General features: G+C 37.3%; 1 protein-coding gene across 1 annotated transcript; it reads right to left on the bottom strand.

The window, feature by feature from the left end:
• Positions 1–7,346: 7,346 nt before the first annotated feature.
• Positions 7,347–8,510, bottom strand: LOC124104752 (olfactory receptor 11H12-like). Its single transcript, XM_046461845.1, has one exon. It carries the CDS (start codon positions 8,508–8,510, stop codon positions 7,347–7,349), a length of 1,164 nt encoding a protein of 387 aa, XP_046317801.1.
• Between the last annotated feature and the right edge of the window lie 4,132 nt (positions 8,511–12,642).

Here is a 12,642-nt window from a genome sequence, read left to right as displayed (position 1 = left end):
GGTATAGTCTTCTTAGTTGGCAGGGTCTTTTGTTTGTTTGTTTGTTTTCTTTTTTTAATATTTACTTTTTAGTTTTTTTAGGTGGACACAATATATTTAGTTTATTTTTTTATGTGGTGCTGAGGATCGAACCCAGTGCCTCACGCATGCCAGGAGAGTGTGCTACCACTTGAGCCACATCCCCAACCCCTGTTTGTTTTCCATCTAGTATTTTAAATCTCCTCCCTCTTCCTACTGACCTGTAGGCTTTCTCCTAAGAAAATTATGATTTGGTAGTTCCCTTTGTGAGAAACACACTCACCTGTTCAAGCCCAAAGAATGGGTTAAAAGACACAAGTTACAGCAAAAGCCAGGCTTTACTTCAATGCTGGTCTTTCAAGATCAGGTGCCTGGAGATCAGGGATCCTCAGATTGGGTACAACTAGTGTTTTATTTCCTACAGTACAAGATCCCTTTCCCAGTTCCTCATTATTTGAGTACTATGGAGTGCATAATCTTCTGGAATGTCACCTAGGTTTTACTATCTCCTATTGAGTAATTTAAAGAAATCTACTTTTTCTTGTCCTTACCTCTCTTTGTTCTCTGTGGTAAGAAAGTCCCCTGGGATCAAGTACCTTTTGGCAAGTACATTGTTTATCTCCATTGGTCAGGTGGGGGTGAAGGGCCTTTCTTCTTACCTTCTGTTTCTCAAAGAGCTGTGAATTTTTACACTCTGGTGTTAACAGCTTGTAACTTTCCATTCTGTTCTCCCCTCCAGATACCTTTCTTACATCACAAGTTTTATATTATATCACAAGCTTTTTTATTCAAATATTATATTACAATTTTTACACTTAAAGCTAAATACTATATTCTGAAAATAAACTACAGGACTCTATTTCTCACATCTTTTTGTCAAAAGTTGCTTTTTTCTTATTGGTTCCAAAATTCTCTTTGTTTTTGACAATTTGATTACAATTTCAATGTGGATTCCTTTGGGTTTATTTGAACTTCTTTGAGTTTCTTTCTTGTGGATGTCCATTTTCTCCCCCAATTTTGTCAAATTTTTATCCTTTATTTATTTTAATTGATCTATTGTCTTCCCCTCTCCTTCTTAGAGTCCCCTGAAGTATGTGTTAGTCCAGTTGCTGGTGTCCCATTAAAACTTTTAACATTTCTGTATTAATTTTTTTTTTGCTCTTATAGATGAATTATTTACAACAACATATCTTCAAGTTCACTAACTCTTCTGCTTGGTGCAGTCTGTGTTGAAGTCCTATGGTGAATAGGACTTCAGTTTAGCTATTGTTCTTCAGCTCTATGATTTCTGTACTATAACAGTGGTCCACTTCACCTTTTGAATATAGCCCTCATTGCTCTGAGGCTTATTTTTATTTTTTTATTTTTAATTTATTTTTAATTTTTTTAATTAGTTATACATGACAGCAGAATGCATTTCGTTTCATTGCACACAAATGGGGCACAAGTTTTCATTTCTCTGGTTGTACACAATGCAGAGTCACACTATTTGTGTAATCATACATATACCTAGGGTAATGATGTTGGTCTCATTCCATTGTCTTACCTACCACCATGCCCCTTTTTCCTCCCGCCCCTTTGCCTAATTAAAGTTCTTCCATTCTTCCCATGTTCTTTCCTGCATTATGCATTAGCATCCACTTATCAGAGAACATTTGGCCTTTGGTTTTTTGGGATTGGCTTACTTCGCTTAGCATCGTATTCTCCAACTCCATCCATTTACCTGCAAATGCCATAATTTTATTCTCTTTTAATGCTGAGTAATATTCCATTGTGTGTATAGACTACAGTTTTTTATCCATTCATCTATTGAAGGGCATCTAGGTTGGTTCCACAGCTTAGCTATTATGAATTGAGCTGCTATAAATATTGATGTGGCTGCATCACCATAGTATGCTGGTTTTAAGTCCTTTGGTTATAGACCAAAGAGTGAGATAGCTGGGTCAAATGGTGGTTCTATTCCAAGTGTTACAAGGAATCTCCCTATTGCTGTTCAGAGTGGTTGTACCAATTTGCAGTTCCTCCAGCAATGTATGAATGTAACTTTTTCCCTACTTCCTCGCCAACACTTATTGTTGCTTGTATTCTTGATAATTGCTGAGGCTTATTTTTAAAAGGACATGTTTTTTTTTTCTGTCTTCTCCCCTCTCCCCTCCTTAACAAGATTAGGGAGACAGTGTTATCTTTTCCCCTAGTTAATTGTCCTTGAAAACACCACAGAAAGGAAATATCTGCCAGAGGATCTTGGAAGTGAATATCTCCCAAATGATCAAGTGAGTCCTAACATACCATCAAGGCACCCTAGGATCCCTACCAGAGCATACCTGGAATGCAATGTTTGAAGAGTTTCTTTAAATATCCCTGTTCCTCCTGATGGGCAGAATCATAGCCTCTGTGACTGGAGTCCCCTACATTTCTCCTTTACTAACAAAGCAATAAAACTTCCTTTTTTCCTCTTTTCTTAAAATCATGTCTTGGGATTGGCTTACGTCAAAACAAAGGGCCAAATGTTTTCTCTGATAAGTAGATACTCATCCATATGGGGGTGGGGGGCATGGGAGGGATGGAAGAATTTTGAATGGGCAAAAGGGAGGGAGGTGAGTGTAGGGGGTTTGGGGATAGGAAAGATGGTGGAATGAGATGGGCATCATTACCCTAGGTACATGTATGAAGACATGAATGGTGTGACTCTACTTTGTGTACAACCAGAGAAATGAAAAAATGTGCTCCAATCTTGTTCGATGAATCAAAATACATTCTGCTGTCATGTATAACATGTATGACAAATAAATAAAATAAATAAATAAAACATATTTATTATAAAATTGGCATGAATTGTCATCTGGGACCAGGACTGAGCTTTTGGTAATAGTAGTTTAAAAATATTTTCTGTTTTTTTTATTTGCAAAATTCTCACATGGTTAATGCATTATTCCCTTTAATTCATAGATATTTATTTTGACAGTTATTTTGAATACTTACTGACAGTTATTTTGAATACTTTGTCAGGATAATTATTCAGCTCCATTTTATTAAAGTTGATTTATCTTGCCTATTTATTGGGCACATTTTTGCTTGTTTCTTGATGTCTGTGTTTTAGGTAAAGGGAGCATGTCTCCCAGGTTTACATATTGGTCTTGAATAAAAGAAGAATCCCATCAATCAACCTGGCCAGAGATTGATTATGTGGCCCTCTATCTTTCCCTTTCCAGGGAGAATGAGTAACTGCTTTTTCTCTGCTCACTCTGTACCAAGCCATGGACAGGAAGGATCTATGATGTCTACCAGTCAAATTGCCATTTCTCATTCTGTAAAGAATATCATTGGCTTTTTGATATAAATCACACTAAATCTGCATAATGCTTTTAGTAATATGGATAGTTTGACAGAATTAATTCTGCCTATTCAAGTGTAACAGTGGTACACTTTTATCTTTTGAATATAGCCTTTGCAGCTTATTTTAAAAGGAATATATATTTTTTTCTTTTCCTCTTCTCCCTGTCCCCCTGACTAACCTGGGGGTAAGGAACAAGATTATCTTTGTTGTCAAAAGCTTGGTCCTTTTCCCCAATGCCAATCCAGTAACAAGGACGTGGTTTTTAGAAAAAAAGTAAAAGAAAGCTTATTGCTTTGCTAGCAAAGGAGAAACAAAGGGGACTCCTGTCCTGAAAGCTGTGATTCTGCCCATTGGCAGGAACACAGGGCTTTTAAAGAGGTAATTCAAAGGCTACATTCCATTTCCATGCAATTTCCCTTCTCTCTCCCTTTCCCTCCCACCTCTCGTCCCTGTTTAATGTTAATTTTTTTTTCTCATGCTCTTCCTCCCTGCTCTGTTCTTAGTTGCTCTCCTTATATAGAAGAAGACATTTGGCATTTGTTTTTTAGGGATTGGCTAGCTTCACTTAGCATAATCTTCTCTAATGCCATCCATTTCCCTGCAAATGCCATGATTTTGTCATTTTTTAGTGCTGAGTAATACTCCACTGTGTATAAATGCCACATTTTTTTTATCCATTCATCTATTGAAGGGCATCTAGGTTGGTTCCACAGTCTAATTACATATAAGAGGATGTGAGGGGAAAGGGAAAAAAAAAACAAGGGAGATAAATGAATTACAGTAGATGGGGTAGAGAGAGAAGATGGGAAGGGAGGGGAGGGGGGGATAGTAGAGGATAGGAAAGGTAGCAGAATACAACAGTCACTAGTATGGCAATATGTAAAAATGTGGATGTGTAACCAATGTGCTTCTGCAATCTGTATATGGGGTAAAAATGGGAGTTCATAACCCACTTGAATAAAATGTATGAAATATGATATGTCAAGAGCTTTGTAATGTTTTGAACAACCAATAATAAAAACAAAACAACAACAAAAAAAACCAACAAAGGCTACATTCCACGTGTTCTGTGTTGGAGTTATAATTCACTTATTAATTTGGGAGATAGTTAATTCTGAGATATTCTGGTAGCATCCTGAAGTATGGATTACTTTGTTTCCTCTGGTGGGAGTGTACTCAGGAACAGATAAATCTGCCCCAGATGGGGAAGAAAGGTAATCCTGTTTCCCCTGAGATTAGGGAGCAGGAGAGATTAGGGAGGAGCAGGGAGAAAGGAAGAGAAAGAAACATGTCCATTTGAAAAATAAGTTGCAGTGACAGCACAACAGGGATATATCCAAATCATAAAGTGGACCACTGTTACACCTTGAGTTATCTGTTCTCCACAGGAAGGAAATGCCACCAGAATAAGTAGAAAGTAACTAATTCCCAAATTAACAAGTGAATTTCAACACAGCCTCAAGGCACACCTGGGACCCCCTGCAGGGCACACCAGGAATCTAGCCTTTGAATACCTTCTTTAAAAACCCTCTGTTTTCCCTGATGGTCAGAATCTCAGCATCTGGGACAGGAGTCCCCTGTGTTTCTCCTTTGCTAGCAAAGCAATAAAACTTCTTTTTCCCTTTTCTCAAAACCATGTCCTCGTTATTGGATTTGTATTGGGGACAAGGACCGAGCTTTAGGTAACACAAGGATATGGGTGGACTTTGTGTCTTCTAAGTTCTAAGTTTATTGTAGAGGCCTTTCACCTTTTTGGGTTAGATTTAATCCCAAGTATTTATTTTTTTTGAGATTATTATGAAGGGGATAGTTTTCTGAATTTCTTTCCCAGAAGTTTCATTATTGGAGTAGAGGAAAGTGTTTGATTAATTCATTTGGAAGCATAAAATTCCCAGTAGTCAAAGCAATGCTGAGCAAGAATAACAATCTCAATATATGATCAACTTATACTAAAGTGCTATAGTAACAAAAACAGCATAGTATAAACATCAACACACACACACACACGAAGATGAATGGAATAGAACAGAATACCCAGATGCAAATCCACATGAATATAGTCATCTGATACTTGACAAAGGTGCCAAAAACATATTGGAGAACAGATGACCTTTTTAACAAGTGGTGCAGAAGAATGAAACTAGATCCCTGTCTGTCATCCTGCACCAAAGTCAATCCAAAGTGGATCAAAGTCCTAGAAATTAGACCAGAAACACTGCAATTGCTAGAAGAAAACACAGGTTCAGCACTCCAACATATTGGTGCTTTGTAAGATGCCTAAAACTCAAGAAATAAAAACAAGAATCAGCAAATGGGATGGTATCAAATTTAAAAATTTCTTCACAGCAAAGGAAACACGAGTCTGAAGGGAGACCCTACAGAATGGGAGAGAATCTTTACCAGCTGCTCCTAGGATACAGGATTAATATCCAGAGTATAGAACTCAGAAATGTAATACAAAAAAAACAAATAATCCAATGAATAAATGGGCAAAAGAACTGAATAGATGCTTCTAAAAAGAAGAAATATAAGTCACCATCAAATATGTGGAAAAATGTTCAATATTCCTAATGATCAGGGAAATGCAAATCAAAACTATAATGATATTTTATCTCACTCCAATTAGAATACAAATAATAATAAATGCTCCCAAGGATGTGGAGAAAAAGGAAAACTTATACATCGTTGGTGAGACTGCAAATTAGTTCAACCACTCCAGAAAGCAGTATGGAGATTCCTCAAAACTCAAGGAGTAGAACCACCATATGACCCAGTTATCCCACTTCTTGCTATTTATACAAGAGAACTAAAATCAGCATACTATAGTGATATGGGAACATTAATGTTGATAGCAGTGCAGTTCACAATAGCCAAGTTATGGAATCGGCCAGGTGCCTGTCAACACCATGGACACACATTTGCACACACACATATATAACCAAAATCAAAACCCCAAACCAAACCAAACAGTATATTTTGGGTAAAAATGTAGGAATCATGCTCTATGTTCCATGGAAGTTCACATGGAAGAGATTTGCCAAGAGAAATAGGACGTGACTTTCACAGAGCGGGTGGGTATGAGATTGCTTTTGATTCTGATAAAGAAGAAGAAAACACAAAATGAACCACAATTAATATTCTAATAACATTTATTGAGTGCTTTCTACATGTTAAAGATAGTAGCGGAGAATTTAATAAACAATTTCTCATTAAAATCTGACACTAATTGTTCTATATTATAGGAATTGTCATACTAATTTCATAGATTTAATTAGGTAATGTCAAATTCAACAGTTGATTAAGGAAAGAATCAAGTTCCTATCAAGAACTTCAGATATAAAATCTTATATCCTTTCACAATAAGATTGAAAAAGAATTCAAACTAGAAGTTGAGTAGAGATATAATGCTTTCTTCTCCCTTCACCATCAAAAAATACAGTCAAGCATTATGTTGACTGAAGTCCTCCCTAACAGTCATTCCTCACAGCCCATCCCAGGGAAATTTAGGTGTTTCCTTTTTGTGTTCCTGTGACAACCTGTATATATAATAATTAGAGAACCTTAATTGCATTTTATGGTAATTAGTGTTTTTTTTTTTTTTTTTTTCATACCAGGGATTGAACTCAGGGGCACTCTACCACTGGGCCACATCTCCAACTCTATTTTGTATTTTTTTTTTTTTTTTTTAGAGACCGGGTCTCACTGAGTTGCCAAGCACCTCACTATTGCTAAGGCTGGCTTAGAACTGGCAATCCTCCCACCTCAGCCTCCCTAGCCGCTGGGATGGTAATTAGTTTTTTGCTTGCCTGTCTCATCTCACAAGACTGTTATTTGAGGGAATGGGTTGTGTCTGAATTATTTAAATAATTATCTGCATAGCCCAGTGTTGAGTTCAGTGTCTAACACAGAGGAGACAATCAGTGAATTTTTTTGAATTGATGATTCTAAATGTGAATATTTTGCCAGCTTACCCTCATCACACTAAACTAGATTATTCCACACTTCTGGACCTGTTGCCAAAGATGTTTAGAGAAATTTTAAACTTTTCCAGAACTTTCCACAAAGCGCTTTTCATCTCCTTATTCCTGAGACTATAGATCAGGGGGTTAAAGAGTGGGGTTACCATTGCATAGAACAAGGTCATGATTTTTGGCATCAAGGTGGAGTGGCTAGACCCTGGGCTTACATGTATTACCATAATGGTACCATAGAATAGCAGCACCACAGCCAAGTGGGACCCACAGGTAGAAAATGCCTTCTGCCGACTGGATGCTGAGGGCAACTGAAGAACAGCTAGTAGAACCAGGGCATAGGAGATGAGGATAAAAAGAAAGCTAAGGAGGATGACCAGGGAACTTAGGGTATAGCTAGTGAGTTTGGACATAGGGGCAGGGGCACATGAAAGGGTCAGCAATGGGCCAGAGTCACAAACAAAGTGGTCAATGACATTAGGACCACAGAAAGGCAGTTGGGAGATAAGAATAACAGGTACCAGATACCAGAGGAAGCCACACGCCCAGCAGGAAACCACGAGGTTGAAACAACGCTGTCCAGTCATAACTATGGCATAATGGAGAGGATGACAGATGGTGAAGTATCTGTCGAAGGCCATTGCTGAGAGAAAGAAGCACTCAGTAGAGCCCATGGAAAAGAAAAAATATAACTGTAGGAAGCAACCAGTGAAAGAGATGCTCTTGGTCTCTGAGAGGAAGTTGACCAGGGTGTTTGGGACAGTGGAGTTGACATACCAGATCTCCAGGAATGCAAAATTCCCCAGCAGTATGTACATAGGGGTGTGGAGATGCTGGTCCCAACACACAGCACAGATGATGGCTCCATTTCCCATGAGAGTCAGGAGATAGATGATGGAGAAGACCATAAACAGCATAAGCTGAATCTCCCTGCTGCAAGGGAACCCCAAAAGGATGAATTCACTCACTGACCCAGAAGAGAATCCTGATCCAGAGACGTTCATTGAGTCTGTAAGCTGTGCTGCAATGAGACATTGTGACCATGAGGCCAAATCCAAATGACCAAACACAATAAACAAAACCTTTTCTGATGTGATCTTTACTTCCCTAGTCTCATCTCCTTCCCTCTGTCCCCTCAAATCATATGGCCCAGTAAGGTAGTTTGTACTTCCATCAAATGACATGCTGTTCTCTGTACCTAACGTAGATGTTGCTTCTTTCTTCTTTCTCTCTGTTTGTTCATTCCTCCTATGCCCTTTCCTTTTTTTTTTCTCCTTGTTTTGACTTTTTGTCTTTCTTTTTTGATTTGAACTACTGGTACTTTCAGTTTACATTGTTCATCAAATGATTCCTTCAGAAAAATATTGCTGTACTTCACAATCATGTCCTAATTCTTTGTTCTGCCATAATAGCTGATGTCTCTGTGTAGAAATTATTATACTAATGGCCTGGCGTGGTGGAGCATGCCTGTAATCCAGCGGCTCAGGAGGTGGAGGCAGGAGGATCTTGAGTGCAAAGGCAGCCTCAACAATTTAGCGAGGCTCTAGGCAACTCAATGAGACCCTGACTCTAATAAAAAATACAACATAGGGCGAGGGATGTGGCTCAGTGGTCGAGTGCCCTTGAGTTCAATCCCTGGCACCCCAAAACAACAACAAAAAATTATTATACTAAGCCTTATGATAATCGGTCACTTTCTTTCTTTACCACTGTGAGTTTCATGAAGGGAAAAGTCATATTTTTCATCTCTGTGTTATTGGTGCAGAGAGAACGTCTTGAGGTTTGGAGTGCCACACTTACTTGCCAACTGAAGCCACAGTTTGGATGCTGAGCTTTGTGGAAATACATGGCAAAGGTCCTAGGGTGGGTAGATGCCACTTAATGATTTTATTTTCCTTAAGACTGAGTTACCCCCTTGTTCCAGCACTTTTGGACCCAGAAATTTTCCTCTGGGTTGCTTTTCTTTGCTTTGCTCTTTGCTCAGTTACCACTTAGTTCATTTTTTTCTAAAGCTATTTTTTTTTTTTGAGAAAAGGACTCTATGAAGCTCTTGGAAAAGGGAAACTGTTACTGGAGGAATTAACCAATAAGACTGATGGACTCAGTATGTAAGAAGGATTTAGGGGTTGGTCTAGACTGAACTGATGATCTTACAAAATATTTAATGGTCTTGTCTTTGATGACCAATCTAATGAAAGAACGGTGTAACCATTTAGGAAAAAGAAAGCTCTAAAATGATTAATTTGGTTTCCTCACTTAAGAGAAGAAATACCTCTTTTTCCAAAGACTGTTCTGATATTGGTATTAAGTCCATTTATCTATGACTGATCCTTCTTTCAGAAGAATTTTGAATTTCTCCCTGTTGGTCAATACTTTGGTTTGGCCAAGTTTTCTGACTGATGTGCTTCCTTTGCTTGCTGTGATATCATTAAATCTATTTCTATCATATAAAACCATTAGTGTGATTTACCCAGCCAAGCTATTCACTAGTTAGACTAAAAACAAAACACAAAGAGCTAATGCTCTTTAAAATGCATTTGTGATACATTTTGTGACTAGTTTGAGTTTGCTTTCCTTGTTTCATAACCCACCGGGACTTCTCAGTGTGTGATAATCGTTTACTGAATCTTTTGTTTAAGTTTTGAGTCTGGAACCCTGTAACTACATGTAGATATAACCTCTAAAACGTAACCAGGAGAACGACCTTTTAATCCTGTCTGAAATTATTTAGTGTGGATTATTGGTCATAACTGAACTTTTATCTCAAAAGATATCATACTGTAATATAGTTATAAAAACAGAAATTAACATTTTAGAAAATACATTCATCTCTACTTACCTTGGATAATGACAAACACCAGTTTTTCCAAAAATGAAAGCTGTTTGGATATAGTCCTTCAGATCTTTCATTAAGGACACCACCAAAATAACCACCACCACAACAAATTAGGATTCTCTCTCTAGAAAAGAAGGGCAAGGTGATTTCTGCATATCTGGGAACCGTAGCTTGGGAGGAGCCACACACCAATGTCAAATGTATCCTTTCTTCTCAGCCTCAGTCTCAAACGTGTATTCCATGAATTTCACCAAAACCAAACCCCTTTTGTACAATTAATTTTGCAATAAATGCCAAGAGCCTCACCGAGGGAGATGCTGGGAAGATAATATAGATGAGACCTTGGGAGTAGTCTTCAATTTTTTTGTTTATAAGGAAGGATTCAAGTATCACCTATATTAATAGTTTAAACAGACTGCAGAGGACTCTGTCCTTGACCAGTATCTCCAGGGATTTGATCCCTTGTGTTTAAAAAATGACTGCTTATCTCAGAAAGCCTAAGGGCAGGCCCATCTCTCAATCCTGCATCTGCCTCTAACTTCTGTGATTAAATGCCTTATGGAAAAGAACCATGGGAAAAAAGGAGGTATATGAAATAAATATGTGGATATATCTTCTGAAACCAAAGCCAATTATGATTTGTCTTTTATTCTGTAAAACCAAGATTTCTCTAGGAAAAGGTGATAGCCATATAGAATGACGTAGAAATAAATCCCCAGAGATATGGAGAAGATAAAAAAAAGAAATAATATATTTTCCTCTTGTGAGGAAGAAAATAGAGCTAACTTAAAGAATTTTTTTGTTTATAGTGCATAAGGGAAAACACCATTACGGTATATTTCAGTTTTATTAGACTCGATGGCCTAATCTTAATAGCTCTGCTGTCTCATAGCATAATAATATGTATCATTTTTTTAAATATTTTGTGTGGATGTGTGCATGTGTGAGTGTGCATGCACACACACATAGGTGCAAGAGATGTAACTTTTTTTATTGGTTGTTCAAAACATTACAAAGCTCTTGACATATCATATTTCATACATTTGATTCAAGTGGGTTATGAACTCCCATTTTTACCCCATATACAGATTGCAGAATCACATCGGTTATACATCCATGTTTTTACATATTGCCATACTAGTGTCTGTTGTATTCTGCTACCTTTCCTATCCTCTGCTATTCCCCCCTCCCCTTCCCTCCCATCTTCTCTCTCTACCCCATCTACTGTAATTCATTTAAGAGATGTAATTTTTGATTGGTAGAAAGGACCTAAGTAACCATATTCCAAAAATATTTTCTCTAAATTGTTTCTTACCTATTTGGTCAACACATGCAGCATGGGAATAGTACATTTTCTACTCAAAATTAGAACAATATCAGTCATTATTTAGCACAGTACCTGTCATGTATTTGTAGTTCAGTAAATATCTTTGAATAAAAAAATGTTCTTTTGAGCCCTTTTGATTTGGACTACTGGTACTTTCAGTTTACATTGTTCATCAAATGACTCCTTCAGAAAATATTGCTGTACTTCACAATCATTAATATCAGAAGATATTAATAGGCATTAACAAAATAAGTTTGGTGATAAATACTAGTTTGAATAAAGTTAAATAAGTTGATTTTTTTTATTATAGAGTGGCTTAGAGCATTTTTATTGTCAGGATGTGGGTTTAGCCCTCTAGATGAGATTGTACAGTGAAGTGATGACCAAACTTATGTGAAACCAGACACATTAATTTATTTCCCAGAAAAAAAAATCTCAGGACTGGTGTGGTGTAAAATATGATTTGGGAAATACTGTTGAATACCTCTTTTTTTTTGGCATGTTACAAAGTTGCCTTTTCTTTCTTTTTTGGGGGTGGTGGTGGTGGTGATTATCAGGGACTGAACTCAGTGGCACTCAACCACTGAGCCACATCCTCAGACCTATTTTGCATTTTATTTAGAGACAGGGTCTCACTGAGTTCTTAGTGCCTGATTGCTGTTGCTGAGGCTGGTTTGGACTTGTGGTCCTCCTGCCTGAGTCTTTTGAGTCATCGCCGTTTTCTTTTCTTAAGATAGTATTTGGATTTGTATTTTGCCTTCTTAGTTGCAATAAGTAAATATGTTTCTTGAAGTTTTGCATTCCTCACATACCAGTGGCTTAATAAGTATTTCCTGCTGATGACAATAAATTTACAAACATTAATATAACTAGATATTATAATACAAAGAAATATCATCAAAAATTTAGAAATAAGACCAAAAAAAATGAGAATGCCATGTGAAAGAATAGTACAAGACCAACTAGTGAAACTGTCAGATCAGCTCACCTACAAAATACCCCTGGCTCTAACAGCAGCCCTTGACTGAAGAAACAAAACAAAATGTGTGCCTTTGAAATTATTTGTGTCTCCTTGATCTGTCTGGGTGTAGAGGCTCTTTATTTTTTTAAAAAATAATTTTTTATTTGTTCTTTTTAGTTAAAAATGACAGTA

Source organism: Marmota monax, unplaced genomic scaffold (assembly GCF_021218885.2).
Source record: "Marmota monax isolate L192 unplaced genomic scaffold, Marmota_monax_Labrador192_F-V1.1 WCK01_AAM20220418_F8-fsc00001, whole genome shotgun sequence".
In the NCBI taxonomy this organism is placed as follows: Eukaryota; Metazoa; Chordata; class Mammalia; order Rodentia; family Sciuridae; genus Marmota; species Marmota monax.
This window is presented reverse-complemented; position numbering and strand designations above follow the sequence as displayed.